The 18,645-nt window shown below is 44.4% G+C and overlaps 1 protein-coding gene across 2 annotated transcripts in view; it reads left to right on the plus strand.

Annotated features, from left to right (window-relative positions):
* PCNX2 (pecanex 2) overlaps positions 1-18,645 on the plus strand; it is a 272,275-nt gene that overhangs the window by 243,460 nt on the left and 10,170 nt on the right. For both annotated transcript variants that reach the window (XM_077486198.1, XM_077486199.1), the window contains 2 exons: positions 12,054-12,328; positions 16,878-17,068. In XM_077486198.1, coding sequence (XP_077342324.1) covers positions 12,054-12,328; positions 16,878-17,068 — 466 coding nt within the window. The remainder of the gene's footprint in view (positions 1-12,053; positions 12,329-16,877; positions 17,069-18,645) is intronic.

The following is an 18,645-nucleotide window of genomic DNA, read 5'->3' on the forward strand; positions in this document are numbered from 1 at the left end:
CCAAGCCAGTGCTCTTTGTGTTCATTCAGAGACAAAGCTGCATCTTGGCCCTGCTCCCTCTCTCTCCTCATTGGCTCACTGACTTTGATTGGCAGCAGCTGGAGTCAATGTGTCTCAGCCAATCAGGAGGGAGAGTCCCGGACAGCCAAGTCTCTTCTGCACATTGCTGGATCGAGATTGGGCTCTGCCTTTTAATCACTTTAAGGTAGAAAAGTAATGCATATCTTTTATTTTTTTATTTTTTTAGGCTAAAATAATGGTTAATATTTTTTTTTTACTTGCCAGGTTGCTTTAAAGTAGAATTCTGGGCTATCACTAACTAATCTTAAAACTGCTTCCACCCCTTCCTAAAGCCTGGTACACGCGGTAAGTTTTTAAAAAAAGACTGAGCAGCTCACAAGGAGGTCTCCGTACTAACTATTCAATATTTGTGCAGTGATCATCCTGTGCCAAATGTCGGCCGGTATCTACTGTACTAGCTAATTTTGGCTGATATTCGACCCGTTTGTACGGGGCTTAACACCTACACTAACTAACTTATAGATGTAGAAGATGCATATACTTACCTATTTTCTGGCTTCTACGGTCCCGTCAAGGGATCAGCTTCAGGCTGGGTTCACATTGCAGCGGTGACGAGAACCGGATGTGATTCGCACCGCACTGCAGTGCAAATCACATCCGATCTCTGTGCGATGCGAGTTCAGCCATACAGATAATATGGCTGAATTCGCATCGCACCCGGCCCAAACTCGCACAGGACCCTTTTATTGGTCCGCAGCAGAATCGGATCGCATGGGTGTTCACACCATGCGATCCGATTCCTGTCCGAGTTTGCAGATCGCACTGCGATATGCGAACTGATCTGGGGGTGTCATTAACGTTTCACTGACACTCTCAGCAGTTCGCATAGGGCAGTGTAAACTGCCGCCGGGAGGTATGCGATGCGGGAACCCGCCGCGTATTCGCGGCGTTCCCGCATCGCTGCAATGTGAACCTAGCCTCACTCTGTTAGCTAGTAACGGCTTCAGGGAAGAGGAGGGAGAGACAACAATAGATGGCCCATAGTGTCAGGAACCATGAACTAGACTGAGACAGAAGTGCAGTAAAATCACACTGTTTATTAATAATAAAGATAAAATGTAAATAGATTAAACATAGTCAAAACATAGCCAGAGTTTGGAAACCAGAACCGATAGTCAGACAAGCCAGGATGTCAGAGAGCCAGGAATCAGCCTACTTCAGAACAGGCCAGCAAGCAGGATCTGGAACCAGAAGGGATATCAGCCAAGCAAGTCTTTAACGGGAACACAGGAGAGCGTCTCTTGATATATTTGACTAAGGCAAAGGCAGAGATGATATGGACTGAACGGCTTAAGTAACCAGCAGGACTGACGAACAAGATATCATCACCATGTGAGTCACCGTCAAAAGATTGAAACTTGCAATTAACCAACAGCTGAACGGCCTGCTCAGAGAAGGAACCGCTGGCAGTACCCCCTCCTAAATGACCCCTCCCCCTCGGAGGACCATCAGGTTTGAGGGGGAAATGCCTATGGAAATTACAGAGCAGAACAGGAGCATGTACGTCCAAAGATGAGACCCAAGAGCGTTCATCCGGACCATACCCTTTCTAATGAACCAGGTACATGTTAATAAGGAGGTATGAAATACATTTGAGATACGCATATTCGAAGGAAGGTCTAAAGCGTAAGCCACTGGGTTAATCCTGCAGAGAATACGGAAAGGCCCAATAAACCAAGATGCAAACTTCAGTGAGAGAACACGGAGTGGGAGGTTGCGAGATGACAGCCAGACTCTGTCTCCAACCTGGTAGGAAGGCGCAGGCAGGCACCTGCGGTCAGCATGGCGTCTGTACCTATCATTGGCATGTCGCAAGGCCTCCTGGACTTGTACCCAAGTGGAACGAAGATCATGGAGTAGCTCCCTTTAACGCAGGAATGCGTTACAGGAACAAATGAGTCAGGCAACATGGATGTTGGAAACCATAGTTCGCCATAAATGGGGACAATCGGGAAGCATAATTCATGGCACTAATGTGAGCAAACTCCGCCCAAGGTAAGAGGTCTGACCAGTTGTTATGATGATCAGAAATATAGCAACGTAGAAACTGCTCCAAGGACTGGTTGGTTTGTTCTGCGGCCCCATTAGACTGCTGGTGATATGCAGAGGAGAAAGAAAGCTGAATTCCCAACTGTGCACAAAAGCCTTGGTAGAACCCGGGACACTGACTACCCCTGTCCAAGACGATCACCTTGGGTAGCCCATGTAAGCGAAAGATCTCCCGATCAAAAATGGAAGCCAGTTCATTAGACATGGGCAAGTGGTTGTATATTCAAATTTTACACTTACCTTTAGGTAAAATTAATATCTCCTAAACCTGTACAGTTTAGGAGATATTCCCTATGTATGCAGCCGCTGACGCATGCGCTCTGAATGCCCCAGCTGAAGGTTCGGCAGTGTTGCCGGACCTTGCCGGGAAGAAAACTCCTGTGCAAGTGCGTGGGAGTGACGTCATCGCGGCTCTGGCAACTCACAGTGTCGGAGTCACAAACCCAGAAGACACGCCGAGGGCAAGATGTCAGGGCCTTAATGGACTCCGGAGACCAACTCTGTGGGTTACCGTCCTTTCTGGTCATTTGAGTCAGGGGCTTGAACAGAGACGAGAAGTTACGAATTAACTTCCAATAATAATTGACAAAGCCAAGTAAACATTCCAGAGGGCGTAACCCCATGGGTCAGGGCCACTGTAAGACTGCTGAAAGTTTCTCTGGGTCCATCGAAAAATCTGAAGTGGAAATTATATAACCCAGGAATTTAACCTGTTCACGATGGAACTCGCACTTCTCCAATTTGCAATACAGCTTGTTTCCCAAGGCGTCTTTCAGGACAGCACCTGAGAGATAGCGACTCCTCCCTCCTCGTTAGGAAACACCTTCTTCCTCCAGACTTTAAAGGGAGGCGCCTCCCTACCACACCTCAGTTTTTGTGTTTCCTCCGGCCCGGAGGGAACACCTTTTGGGAGGGTGTCTTTTTCTCTAAGGTGTTCCTGAGGGACTAGGCTTCTTTCCCTTTTTTTTCCTCCTTTAGAGACCCGCTGTCCTCCCGACCTACCCACGCCTCAACAGCGGTAGCAAGCGGGCTCCTCTTCCCCTCTTGTGCTCGGAGAGATCCGAAGATTCGGTGGCCTGCATGTTCGTAGGCGCGGCGGCGCGCGTGTGCCGCCGCCATGTTTTTTTCGGCGGTCGCGCCGGAAGTGACAGAGCGGGTCATCGGGTCAGCTGAAACGTCGTTTCCGGCGTGGACGCAGGGGGGAGGAGGGAGGACAGGTGCTGGTGCCTATTTCCGCTTCCGGTCCGGTGCAGCTGCATTACGTGACTCCGGAGGCGGCGTATAGCCACAAGTGGATTTCTGCACACCTGTTATGGAATATTCAGCGTCTGCAGCGGTGGGGACAGGCACAGGCACCAGCAAAGCCCAGGTAAGAGGCAGCGGTTAAAGTCTGCCTTTCTTTCCCCTATTTCCTGGCGTTTGGTCTCGCTCTCTCTCTCTTTTTTTCCCCCCTGGTGGCAAGGGGCCTGTCTGGGCACTAGAAGCTGACTGGTTTCTTCTCAGTGCACCTGTGTGGTGATCCCTATCAAGGCTGAGACTGGGTCTCACTAAGGGTTCCCTGTTTTTTTTCCCTTTTTTCTTCGTAGGCTAAGAGCTCTGACCCAAAGAAAAGATGTCCTTCTTGCAGGGCCAAGCTGGGAGAAAATTGGAAGAAAACCCTATGCAGTCCCTGCATTACTTCTTTAGTTAAGGAGGAATCTGCCTCTGTATGTGAGGATCTGGTGGCCTCTGTAAAGAAGGAGCTATACGCCACGATCCAGAATTTTCGTGACTCACTAGCAAATCCGGCTGCTAGTCAGCCTGCCACTTCAGAGTCTTCCCAGGGGTCTCTCTCAATCCCGGTGTTGGAATCTCTGCCTGAAGACCCTTCAGATAGGGAAAAGCAGTCCTCTGCTCTTTCCGTTAAAGATTCGGAAGAGGAGTTGGAGGATTCTGAGGTAGCCCCCTCTAAATTCAAACTGTCCCTTGAAGAGGTCGATGGGCTCCTTAAAGCCATTCATGCTACGCTTGGTTTAAGTGAGGAGAAAAAGGAATTATCACTCCATGACCGCATGTATGCTGGGTTGGATGAGCCTAAGGGCCGAACGTTCCCAGTTCATCCGGTCATCTCTGAGGTCATTAGGAAAGAATGGCAGGATCCAGAGAAAAAGCCCTTTTTCTCCAAAGCCCACAAAAGGCATTTTCCTTTTGAGGAGGACCCTGCAGCAGTATGGAACAAGGTGCCCAGACTGGATGCCGCCTTTTCCCAGGTTTCAAGGTCCACGGATCTGTCCTTTGAGGACATGGGAGTTTTGAAAGATCCGATGGACAAACGCATGGATCTTTTGCTCAAGAGATCATCAGTTATGAGCAATTTAAAACCAGCAATGGCCACAACGTGTGTAGCCAGAAATTTAGAATACTGGGTTAACCAGTTAAAGTCACATATAGCTGCAGATTCCCCTAAACAGGAAATCTTAGATTCTTTCCCTACTGATTACGGCAGTGGCTTATGTTGCAGATGCCTCAGCTGAGGCAATTAAGATATCAGCCAGGTCAGCAGCTCTAACTAATGCTGCAAGGAGAGCCTTATGGCTTAAAACCTGGCCTGGTGACTCGGCTTCAAAGAATAAGCTGTGTGGGTTACCCTTTTCAGGGGACCTGCTTTTCGGCCCTGACCTCGATAATATTCTTGACAGGACAGCCGATAAAAAGAGATCCTTTCCGGTCAAAAAGAAAAAGCAGGTACCAAAACGTCTTTTTCGACCTCAAAAAGCTCAGGATCAGGACAGCAAGTTGCAGGGGAGAAGGAAAAGTTGGTCCACCCCGAAGCCGAAGGGTAGAGGCGGAATTCTCTTCCGTCCTCCTACACAGGCCGAAAAATCGCAATGACTCGTCTCTGCGGGTGGGCGGAAGATTACAAGAATTTCTTCCGCAGTGGTCAGGGATAACTTCAAATCAGTTTATCATGACCACTCTCGCGCAGGGTTACTCACTCGAGTTTGTCAACGACCCCCCAAAAAGGTTCCTGATTACCAACACCCCGCGGGACCCAGTAAGGGCCCTGGCCATGAAGTCCTCTCTAGAGGAACTGATGCAACAGGGCGTAGTAGTACAGGTACCCATGCAAGAACAGCAGGAGGGGTTTTATTCCCATGTTTTCCTAGTAAAGAAACCGACAGGAAAATTTCGGTTGATTCTCAACCTAAAACCTTTAAACGAGTCCATAAGGTACAGGAAGTTCAAAATGGACTCAATTTTTTCGGTCAGAAATCTGTTGACGCCAGGATGTTTTATGGCGTCAGTAGATTTAAAAGACGCATACCTACATGTTCCAATCTCTCCCCAGTCTCAGAAGTTCCTCAGGCTGGCAGTGAGGTTGGGGGGTGTGGTTCATCATCTCTAGTTCAGGGCCCTACCCTTCAGCCTGTCATCATCTCCCCGAATTTTTACCAAAATAATGGCAGAAGCTTTAGCGCCGCTGCGACTTCAGGGAATCGCAGTCATTCCTTATTTAGACGATCTGCTGTTTTTCGCCCCATCCAGCGAGGAATTGCAGACCAATCTAGGCAAAGCTCGCAGCCATCTGGAGGCGTTGGGGTGATTTTTGAACCTCCAAAAGTCGTCCCTAAACCCATCTCAGGAGATTCGGTTTTTAGGGTATCTAATAAATTCGGTGGATCAAAAAATCTTCCTTCCCTTAGACAAAAAGGACAGGATTTCCGGTGCAGTGTCTTTTTTACAGACCAGCCAAAATCTGACAGTAAGACAGGTTATGTCAGCTTTGGGGGTTCTAACTTCAGCAATGCCAGCAGTCCAGTGGGCAAGAATGCATTTCAGGTGTCTGCAGGCTTTCCTTCTAAAATCTTGGGATCACACAGTGGCATCCCTAGAGGCAGAGGTGAGAGTGTCAACCCAGGTAAAAAGGTCCCTATGGTGGTGGAAAAGACAGGATGTCTTATCGGAAGGGTTAGTCTGGGCTTTTCCAGTCGAGAAAAGACTAACAACCGACGCCAGTTCCTGGGGGTGGGGAGCCCATCTAGGAACACGTTTCACTCAGGGGTCCTGGGCCAAAGAGGAGACAATAAGGTCCTCAAACTGGAGGGAGCTCAAGGCGATTGCCTTGGCTCTGGAGTCGTTTGTTCAGGAGCTTTAGTCCCATCACGTCCAGGTCCTAACAGACAATGCCACGGCGGTGGCTTATTTAAACAGACAGGGGGGTACAAGAAGCAGATCGCTTCAGGTACTGGCCATGGTGGGCGGAAAAACGTTTGTTATCCCTATCAGCAGTCCACCTAAAAGGGGATGTAAACAGGTTAGCGGACTTCCTAAGCAGAAACGCTATTCAGGAAGCGGAATGGTCTCTAAACCCGGAGGTATTCACAATGATTGCCGGAAAATGGGGTTTACCAGAGGTGGACCTGTTCGCCTCAAGGGTGAACGCCCAGGTTCCCCAGTTCTTTTCCCTGGACAGTCGCGATGGCTCACTGGGCACGGATGCGCTAGCTTATCCATGGGAATTTCGTCTTTGCTACGCTTTCCCCCCCATTTCAGTTAATCCCGTTAATTTTAACAAAAATTCAGAGGGAGAAGGTGCCAGTTATTCTAATCACTCCCTTTTGGCCAAAAAGGGCCTGGTTTTCGACAGTTCTAGGTCTGGCAATCAAGCCTTGTTGGCATCTGCCCCTCAGGCACGATCTGTTGTTGCAGGGCCCAGTAAACCATCCAGGAGTGGCCAGCCTGGCCCTCACGGCCTGGTTTCTGAAAGGCAGCTCCTTAGGAGCAAGGGGTTTTCCAACCGTTTGATCTCTACCCTTTTGGCAAGTAGGAAAAGGGTTACGGGGGCCATTTATTCTAAGGTTTGGAAGCGTTATAAAACTTGGTGTTTGTCAGCCGCCCAGGTGACAGGGAGCCTTGTCTCCATCTTGGAGTTTTTACAGGATGGAGCAGACAAGGGACTGGCAGTTAGTACCCTGAAGGTGCAGGTAGCAGCCCTGACAGTGTTCTTAGAAAAATCTGTGGCCTCAGATCCGCTGGTGATCAGATTCTTTAGAGCCCTTAAAAGATCTAGGCCAGCTCCTATTAAGGTTTTTCCTAGATGGGATTTGTCGGTAGTCCTACAGTCTCTAACAAAGGGGCCTTTTGAGCCTCTTGTGGAGGCTTCCCTTAGGTTTCTCACATTAAAAAACGTTTTTCTGATTGCCATTGTCTCTGCACGCAGGATCAGTGAGCTAAATGCGCTGTCAGTTAAAGAACCATATCTTTCCATTTTTCCTGACAGAGTTATTCTTAGAACAGATGCAAAATTCTTACCGAAGGTAGCTTCAGTTCAGAACCGTATACAGGACATAGTACTGCCAACCTTTTGTGTTAACCCCAAAGGAAATAAGGAGACTTTTTTCCATACTTTGGACGTCAGGAGGACTCTGCTGAGTTATTTAGAAAGGACGGAGTCCTTCAGACGTTCAGATTCACTGTTTGTACTTTTCTCAGGAAGAAAAAAGGGTTTTCAAGCTTCTAAAGTTACTTTAGCTAGATGGCTGAAATTAGCTATCTCGGAGGCATATTCCCAGGCAGGATTATCTCCTCCAGCAGAAATTTGTGCACACTCAACCAGGGCTCTGGCGTCTACGTGGGCAGAGAGAGCTGGTGCCACCCCGGAGCAGATCTGCAAGGCGGCGACATGGTCGAATTTTCACACATTTGTGAAACATTATAGACTGGACCTCACTTCTGCCAGCGATCAGGCGTTTGGCAGAAAGGTCCTGCAAGCTGTTGTCCCGCCCTAAGGGGTAAGTCTCTGTTATCCTCTCAGGTGCTGTCCTGAAAGACGCCTTGGGAAAGACCAAGTTAGACTTACCGGTAACTTGTTTTCCAGAAGTCTTTCAGGACAGCAAGCATCCCGCCCTATGGTATTGTATTATGCTACGCTGTGACTAACGTATGTGTTTATGTGTTCCAGCCGGGGCCGGAGGTTCTCTTCTACAACTGAGGTGTGGTAGGGAGGCGCCTCCCTTTAAAGTCTGGAGGAAGAAGGTGTTTCCTAACGAGGAGGGAGGAGTCACTATCTCTCAGGTGCTGTCCTGAAAGACTTCTGGAAAACAAGTTACCGGTAAGTCTAACTTGGTCTTTTCTCTCAGCCTCTGAAGCACACAACAGACATCTGTGTGTTGGCTCTGTAGGGAATTGGAAAATATGAGGATATCTTTGAGATAAACCACCACACATAGCTGCAACAAATCTCGGAGCACATTGTTGATAAATTCCTGGAAAACTTCCAGAGCGTTGCAAAGGCCAAATGGCATTACGAGGTATTCATAATGGCCTGTTCTGGTATTAAAGGCAGTTTTCCATTCATTGCCCTCCTTGATCCTCATGAGACTGTATGCTCCTCTCAAACAAGCTTTGTGAAAACCGTTGCTCCCTTGAGGCAGCCAAATAACTCCGTAATCAACAGAATTGGATAAGCATTCTTAATCGTGAAACAATTGAGGCCCCTATAATCAAAAAAAGGCCTCAGTTCACCACTTTTCTTCTAGACAAAGAAGAAACCAGCACCAGCAGGAGACGAGGACTTACAGATGAATCCTCAAGAGTGTGTCTGCAACATACTTCTCCATGGCCTTGTCCTCCGAGACAGACAAAGGGTAAACAATTGCGCATCATATGACCAGTGTGGAGGCAAACTACCGGCTTGACCTTTGTCAAAGACATCGCTAAAATCGTGGTACTCCTCCGGCAGGGGGGAGAGTGAAGAGGTGCACAGGACCTTAGCCGCATTCTGAAAACATGTCGTGCTGCAGTGTGGCGACCAGGAAAGAACCTCAGGACGAGCCAATCAAAAGAGGGGTTGTGCCTCTGTAACCAAGGATAACCAATAATCACCGGAAACGTAGGTGAGGAAATTACTTGGAATTGGATTATCTCATGGTGAAGAGCCCCTATGGCCATGGACAGTGGAGCAGGCTGTAGAGGTCTCCCATAAGGACCCTCAATGGCAAGTGGAGTGCCACGAAGCTGCTGCGGAATCGAGGGCTTAGATACAAAGGCAGCATCAATAAACAGGCCTGCAGCACCAGAGTCGATTAGAGCCTGTATCTCGACGGATGACGGACCAAGAAAGGGTAACCGGAACCAGGGGCTTATCCTTCTGGATAGCTGGGGAGGACACAACGCCACCTAATGTCTGTCCCCCACAGAACCTCAAGGTTCAGGCGTTCCCTGGACTGGTAGGACAAGACTTCAAAAAGTGACCTGCCTGTCCAAAATAAAGGCACAATCTATCCCTCCCCCTCCTCCGAAAGGCCCTCTCATCCACAGAGAGACGTGTGAAGTCCAACTGCATGTGTTCCACTTCACTGACCGACTCAGTACCAGGAGGCATGGGAGTTGAGGGAGGCAAGGGTGGGACTGCAAAGCTCTGAGCCAAAGGTACAGGAGGGTTCGGCAAGCACTCCTTAAAGGAAGGTCTCTCTCGGTGTCTGGAGTCAATAAGAATGGCAAACGTGATCAACTTCACATCTCATCTTTGATGTTATCCGAGAGACCATGAAAAAAAGCAGCCACGAGGGCCTCATTGTTCCACGCAACCTCTGCTGCCAGAATAAAGAAGTCAATGGCGTAATCAGCACCCGTTCTCGTACCGTGTTTGATGGACATGAGGCTTTTGGCAGCAGAAGTGGAGCATGCGGGAACGTCAAATACCCTTTTAAAGGAACCACAAACTCTGGGTAACTCAGGACAATGGGCTCCCATAGAGGGTTTGCCAGGCCAAGGCTCTCTCAGAAAGCAAAGATATCACAAAACCTACTTTGCTTCTGTCCGTGGGAAATGCCTGGGGCAGCATCTCAAAGTATACTTCAATCTGGTTGAGAAACCCTCTGCATTGAACTGGATCACCCCCAAATCAATGGGGAAGCGAAGCGGAACCAGACATCTTATAGAGGTACTACTCAAGGTAGGTGCCTGCACAGAGACAGCAGCAGGGACGGCCTACAACACATGTACTGGAGCAGCCACAGTGGGAAATTTCAAGTGAGCCATGCTTCTCAGGGGCATCTGTAACGCTATGGCAAACTGATCCATGCGGTGATCCTGCTCATCCAAACTGGATTTTTTTTTTTCCAACTTTACCAAGTGAAATTTTTTTTTTATCCACTTTACCAAGTGGATTAACTGCATTTTCTTATTTCATGGCCTTTTCCTACTATCAGGAACCATGAAACAGAAAGAAGTGCACTAAAATCACACTGTTTATTAATAATAACGGTAAAACGTAAATAGAGCAAATGTAGTCAAAACATAGCCAGAGTTTGGAAACTGGAACGGATAGCCAGACAAGCCAGAATGTCAGAACCAGAGAATCAGCGCAGTGGAACAGCAAGCAGGATCTGGAACCAGAAGGGATGTTAGCCAAGCAAGTGTTTAAAGCGGAGCTCCACCCAAAAATGGAACTTCCGCTGATCGGATTCCTCCCCCTTCCCTCCGGTGTCACATTTGGCACCTTTCAGGGGGGAGGGGGGAGCAGATACCTGTCTAATCCAGGTATTTGTTGCCATTTCCGGGCATAGATCGCTGCAGGCTCCGCAGTGATCTACGCCATGTCTGGCCCCTCCTCTGTCCACCCCGCTGTCTTCTGGGAGACACACAGGTCCCAAAAGACAGCAGGGACCAGTGAGGACACGCAGTGTGACTCGCACATGCGCAGAAGGGAACCAGGCTGTGATTCCCTTACCGAAGATGGTGGCGCCTTCACCCGAGAGCCAAGGGACAGATCACCTTCGGGTGAGGACATCATGGGTGCCCTAGACAGGTAAGTGTCCTTATTTTAAAAGTCAGCAGCTGCAGTATTTGTAGCTGCTGACTTTTAAAAAAATAATTGTGCGGAACTCCACTTGAACGGGAACACAGGAGCACGTATCTTGATGTGTTTGACCAAAGCAAAGGCAGAGATGGTCTGGACTGAATGGCTTAGGTAACCAGCAGGACTGACGAACAGGATATCATCACCAGGTGAGTCACTGTGGAAAGATTGGAGCTGTCAATTAACCGACAACTGACCGTCTACTCAGAGAAGGAAGGGCTGAGGCCAGCCCTGACACATATTAAGCCTATGGTTGACATCACAGCACCACTCAGACATTCCAGCCAGTGACAGAGCAATTTCCCCTGGAGTCAGCCCTGGCTGATACAGAGGAGATCACATGACTGGACTGGAACGGCCTGAAAATGGGTAAATATATGCATCTTTCTTCTACAGGTTAGTTAATATAGGTGTTAGAAGGAGGGTGGGAGCAGCTTTAAGATTACTCATTCACATGGATGAATGGGGCCACTGTGTAGATGCATAGGCTGAAAAACAAAAGGTATTCAAAATCTTACAGTTTATTTCATTCAGAACTTGAGGTGATGGTAACCGTATTAGTGCATTTGCAACAGAAACAATTGAGAAATGTCTGATACCTTTTTTATTTGTACTGACATCCAATTTTTCAGGACTGAGAGCCCCTTTGGGGCTTGCCCCCCTGCCTCACTGGGTAAGTGAAAAAATTATGAGTAGTGGTATTTCGCCAGTGGCGCCCTGTCACTTTTTCACTTACTTGGTGAGGCGGGGAGGTGAGCCCCGATGGACTCCCTATCCTGAAAATTTTATATTAGTGCAAATAAAAAAAAAAGAATTACGACAGTACTCAATTGTTTTTTTTCAGAAAAAAACATTGTGTTCCCTATCAGTGTGCTGCAAATAAGGGCACTTGTTTATGTGGAGGTAGAATTCCTTTTGTAGTGTTCTTTGCAGATTGCATGCGATAGGTCTAACCTAACAGTAGAACAAATATTTTACAATGCATATTCAGTTCATGAGAATACACATACACAATACACATTCATTAATAGTAATAGTAATTTCTGTGTTTATGATTTTAATCATTACATTTTCATTTCAGGTCAATAAGGAATGTGTTCGAGGGCTTTGGGCTGGACAACAACAGGAACTAATTTTCCTTAGGAACCGTGACCATGAACGGGGCAGCATTCAGAATAACAAGCATGTGTTAAGAAATCTAATCAACTCATCCTGTGATCAGCCTCTGGGTTATCCTATATATGTTTCCCCTATAACTATTTCTTACCTGGGAATGCATGAGCAACTCAATACTTTATTGGCTGGACCAGTTGATGTTGGCCATATTACAACATTATTTCAAACAAAATGGCGCATGTAAGTAGTACATTATATGCATTTTTGCATACTAATTTTGTGAGGCTTAGATTATATCACCGCATTCAATAAGCTCCGGGGCAAACTCCAATGCAAAGTGCAATTTTCCTTGCAATCAACCCCATTGTTTTCTCTTGTTGCCTGGAATAGCTCTTTAATTTGTGTGCATGTTCAGTAACCTGGCATGTATTCATCATATTTTCCTCCTGTGTGGAACTATTATATGTATACTTCTGGTTAATTTATAATATTAGTTTACTTGTAGAAGGGGTTGAAAGTTATCCACTGTTTTATGGAGGTAATTCAAACAACATTTCCTAATATCTAGTTGTATTCTGAACTCAACATAATGTCCATCAAATTTCATCAAAGCATTTCTCTATTCAGACCTGAACACGTGAGAAACACTTATCAAAGACAAACCCCACAAGACCATCTCCACATTATTTTTGTTTTTAATTATTGTTATACCTACTTTAAATCAAGTGGTATTCTGGCTGGTCAAATGACAATCTGGGGCCCTTCTTCTTTTGCACTGGTGTTGGTCTTCTATTGCAGAGAGCAGTGTTGACTCTCTCTGCATTAATGTAGTGAGAAGCCAGGCTGGTGTGGTGATCACCCCCAGGGCTTGAGTCCATGACAGCTTGGACTCAAAGGAAGTGTGTAAAATTAAGCTGACCGTCATTCAGAACAGAAGACAACTGGCATATAGGAGACAATGCCAGAGAGAAGGTAAACATTGCATCAAAATATGCATTTTTTATTGTTGAAACTTATGGACAATTTATTATGAAATTATATTTAGAAACAGATGTTCTTCTTTGAAGTAGTTGATGTGGCCATCAATAATCAGTGATATTTTTATATTTGTTATTCGGGGCTCACATCATTTGCCCGCTTTTAAAAGCATGCATAAAAGATGACACTTTCTTTTTTGTCCTTTTGAATAATAAGATTTGGAGGTTTATCACGGTAATATGATTCTTTTATTCTTTTCACCATGACAACCAAAAGAGATATCGTTTTTTAAATGATCAATTACATTTCACTGAACAGTATGTTAAAGTGGGACCAATGAATGATACTGCGAAGGGCAAAATGAATTGCACTCCTCTCCTCCTGTGTCCTTTCTCCTCTAAATAACTTTACAATGGCATGAAGGTATTTAGCTAATGCTTCTGAAATTGAAATATTTAGCATATGAAACTCAACAGAAGGGATGGATACATGCCTAGGTTAATAATATTAGATCTTGTCACAAAAGCAAAATGTACAGTAGTATATCCCTTTTTCTAACTTGAAGACTATTTTAGATATTAGAGCTTTACAGTAAACAGAAAATATATAATATTAGAGGTTAGGTGGATTTTAAGTATTTTAAGTGAAACTGCAGTCACATTTTTATTCTAATTTTGGGTACTGTGAATAAGGTTTAAAAATTCTGGTATTTATCATTGCTGGTATCTTTGTTGGGGTAAATTACTTATACTCACCATCCTGGCAACCATTGTCACGGTGGTGTTTTTCTGCTAAAACTGGGGAATGCAACATCTGGTGCAGTTGTGCATGGTAGCCAATCAACTTCTAACTTTCTAACTTGTCCAATTAAGCTTTGACAATAAAACTTGGAAGCTGATTGGTATCTATGCAGAGCTGCACTAGATTTTGCACTTTCCAGTTTTAGTAAATCAACCTCACTGATAGCTAGTAAATCACATTTCTGATGTGTTCTCTAGAAAAATGAGAGGCAATATCCCTAAAGGAGTTACAGCAATAAAAATCTGCAGAGGCTTACAACTTTTTCTTTTCTATCCTTAATGGTTGCCTGTTACCATGAAAGGTTCATGCTTAGTATTTTTCTTTAACTTGTATTAATTTAGACAAATGGCCAGACCATTTAAGCTCTTCTTTTTAGTAAAGATGGAGTTGAGAAAGATGCTCATATATGTATTTTGCTGTAGTTCCTACAATAGCTTAAGTTTTTTATAAAGGGAATTACATTTCTTCTATGGATGTTAGACATGTGCAAAAGGAAAAAATTTGTTTAGTTTCGTTTCGTTTTAATTCGTTAATTAATTAATTTCGTTTAGTTATATTTGTTAAATTCATTAAATTTGTTTTTGGATTTCCTTTCGTTTTCTACCGAATTCGAAAAGTCGGTCGCATTCGAAAATATTTCAACCAAATTTGAAAATATTTCTACCGGATTTGAAATGACTTCAACATGATTCAAAATTATTTCAACCGCATTCCAAACTATTTCAACCGGATTCAAAAATATTTTGTGACCTGACTTTAGGGCCATGTATCTTGGGGTCACTTGGTGCTAAAACCCCCAAATTTGGAGATGTTGTAGTGCTAGTTCTATTGTGTTTGCATACCAAATTTGGTGTTTCTAGCTATAAGTGACCCCGAGATATGTGGCCCCAAAGTTGGGTCGCAAAATGTAATTCTCTGCTGCAGAAAAGTGCTTGACATTTTGTGACCCGAATTTGGGGCCACGTATCTCGGGGTCACTAGGTGCTAGAAACCCCAAAGATACATGGCCCCAAAGTCGGGTCGCAAAATGTCATTCTCTGCTGCACAAAAGTACTTGGCATTTTGCCCAAATCTGGGGTCACTTGGTGGCAGGTGACGTGGCAAGTGGACAATCCACAACTTGGTCACGTGGCACTCGTGGCCGTTCACATGGTACTCATGTCGGGTCACGTGGCACGCGTGGCTGGTCACGTGGCACTCGTGTCAGGTGTCGTGGCAAGCGGACAATATACAACTTGTGGCAGGTGACGTGGCAAGTGGACAATACACAACTTGTGGCAGGTGAAGTGGCAAGTGGAAAATAAAATAGGTGCTAATAGTCTGAAGGAGATCTGGTGAGAAAACAAAATAGATACTAATAGTCTGCAGGAGATCTGCAAAAAAATGAAATTGATGCTAATAGTCTGCAGGAGATCTTATGGAAACAAATAGTAATCTGCAAAAGAAATTAAAAATGAAATAGATAGTATCTATATTCTATTCTGTTCTATTGTTTTTCTAGTCTATTCTCTATTTCCATTCTAATCTTTTCTATTCAAATTCAAATCCATTCTATACGAAATTCGAATGTCAAAAAAAAAAAATCAAGTCAAGTACTTTTCTGCAGAAGAAAATTACATTTTGCGACCCGACTTTGGGGCCACGTATCTCGGGGCCACTTGTAGCTAGGAACCCCAAATTTGGTATGCAAACACAGTAGAACTAGCACTACAAAATCTTGGGGTTTCTAGCACCAAGTGACCCCGAGATACGTGGCCCCAAAGTCGGGTCGCAAAATGTCATTCTCTGCTGCAGAAAAGTGCTTGACATTTTGCGACCCGACTTTGGGGAATTTGATTTGAATTTCGTTAGCATTGTAATTGGGTAATTCGGATGTATCCGAATGTCCGAATAATGAAAATTCGTCTGAATTTTGATTCGGAACGAAACAAAATGCACATGTCTAATGGATGTACAAGGGTGAAGGGTTGAAAGGACAACCATACATAAAATTATGCTTGACTGCTTCATCCTTTTTACATAGAAGAGCCATTAAGAACATCAATAATAGAATTCATGCCCCCCCCCCCCCCCCGTTTTGAGTAATAAAATAATTGATGTATATAAAATATTTATATTTTTTAACCTTTTTATTGGAGAAGAGGATAGGATAGAAAAGGAAATGGGTCATAGATGTTTCTAATAAACATTTTCTAAGCATGCAATGCCCGATTTCAATTACATTTTTGTGCTGGCTGGATGCTTAATACACCTACAGCACATGGGGTCAGCTATGTATAACTCATCAAATTATTTAAGGTATATATTCACTTTAGTGCAATCTACATTTCAGACAATTTCACACGTTACCACACTGCACCTGGTGTGAAAAAGCCCTAAAATGTAGTTTGTAAAGCATATTTAAGCACTCTGTAGGTTGTAAATCCTCCTCAACCCCCTGCACAAACCCCCTTCTAAATCCCCCCCCCACAAATATCCCTCCCACCCCCAAAACAAAACACCCTGTCCCATCTATGCTGGGGTTACTTTGCGGCACCCGAATTAAAAAACCCTGGAGTAGGGGAGGTTTCTCTTCACTTTCTGTCCCAGAGACTAACAAGAAATGAGGGAAAATAGCTACAAAGTAATGGAAATTCCCCTCTTAGACATTTGTAACTGGAACAGGTAACTCCACTGGAAGATTTCCTCTCACCTCATGACCTAGTGACAACTGGAAAATGTTGAATATCTCTTCAATTTTTTTCTTGGGGACCATGGATACATAGGTAATATGGAGACGGTGAATCTCTCCAGCCAAACCATAGGTGGCAATAAAACCTGTCACGGCTACTAACACATTCTTACTCTAAAACAAAAAAAAATGGTTACACATATACATATTGATTTAATTACTAATAAATCCTAAAACAGGTCAACATTATGTAAGTCTAGTTTCGAATATAATTTTTTGAATAAATCATTCAGGAATATTTAATTGTACAGTTTAGCTTATTATCAACCTTTTATCTAGCATGAGGAAAGAGAACAACAGAAGTAATGATAATGTCGGAAATGCTGAAGAGTCTGACTGTGATAGAAGTTTATCTTCAGCAACCAGCTCTTCGGAAAGCAATGGAAGCAAAAGTTTGAGAAACTCTCAGAATGTTTGTAATGAAAATCAAGACGTTAAATGCTTGGAAATAAAAAGTTTGCAACCAATAGGTGAGTCTTTATTTTTAGTGATACTTGTCCTTATATGTATCCAAAACTACAAGATGACTTGACTTATATTGCAACAAGCTTGGCTGTTTTACAATTAACCTGTGCTTTATCTATGCAGGGCAAAGCATGAGTTCACTCACAGTGCCCTGAAAAAGTATTCATACCCCTTGAAATTTTCCACATTTTGTCATGTTACAACCAAAAAAAGTAATTGTATTTTATTGGGATTTTATGTGATAGACCAACACAAAGTGGCACATACTTGTGAAGTGGAAGGAAAATGATAAATGGTTTTCAACATTTTTTACAAATAAATATGTGAAAAGTGTGGCACGCATTTGTATTCAGTCCCCTTTACTCAGATGCCCCTAACTAAAATCTAGTGGATCCAATTGCCTTCAGAAGTCACCTAATACGTAGATAGAGTCCACTTGTGTGTAATTTAAATGTCAATATAAATACAGATGTTCTGCTCAGGTTTGTGAGAGAACCTTAGTGAACAAACTGCATCATTAAGGCCAAGGAACACACCAGGCAGGTCAGGGATAAAGTTGTGGAGAAGTTTAAAACAGGGCTAGGTTATAAAAAAAGAAATATCCCAAGCTTTAAACATCTCACGGACAACTGTTCAATCCATCATCTGAAAATGTAAAGCATATGGCACAACTGCAAACTTACCAAGACATGGCCGTCAACCTAAACTAATAGGCAGAGCAAGGAGAGCATTAATTAGAGAAGCAGCCAAGAGGCCCATAGTAACTCTGGAGGAGCTGCCAAGATCCACAGATCAGGTGGGAGAATCTGCCCACAGGACAACTATTAGTCGTGCACTCCACAAATCAGGCCTTTATAGAAGAGTGGCAAGAAGAAAGCCATTGTTGAAAGAAAGCCATAGGAAGTTCAGTTTGCAGTTTGCGAGATGCCATGTGGGAGACACAGCAAACATGTAGAAGAAGGTGCCATGCTCAGATGGGACCAAAAATGTAGCTTTTTGGTCTAAAAGCAAAATGATACGTGTGGCAGAAAACGAACACTGCATATCACCCTAAACACACCATCCCCACTGTGAAACATGGTGGTGGCAGCAACATGCTGTGTGGATGCTTTTCTTCAGCAGGGACAAGGAATCTGGTCAGAGTTGATGGGAACATGGATGGAGCCAAATACAGGGAAATCTTAGAAGAAAACCTGTTAGAGTCTGCAAAAGACTTGAGACTGGGGCAGAGGTTCACCTACAATGGAATGGTTTACATCAAGGCATATTCATGTGTTAGAATGGTCCAGACCTAAATCCAATTGAGAATCCGTGGCAAGACTTGAAAATTGCTGTTCACAGACGTTTTCCATTGACAGCGTTTGAGCTATTTTACAAAGAAGAATGGGCAAAAATGTCACTCTCTAGATGTGCAGAGCTGGTAGAGACATGCCCAAAAAGACTTGCAGCTGTAATTGCAGGGAAAGGTGGTTCTACAGAGTATTGACTCAGGGGGGCTGAATACAAATGCACGCCACATTTTTCACATTTATTTGTAAAAAAAACTTGAAAAACGTTTATAATTTTCTTTACACTTCACAAT

Source organism: Lithobates pipiens, unplaced genomic scaffold (genome assembly GCF_037356315.1).
Source record: "Lithobates pipiens isolate NorthernLeopardFrog02 unplaced genomic scaffold, aLitPip1_a1.2 Scaffold_18, whole genome shotgun sequence".
Taxonomy (NCBI): Eukaryota; Metazoa; Chordata; class Amphibia; order Anura; family Ranidae; genus Lithobates; species Lithobates pipiens.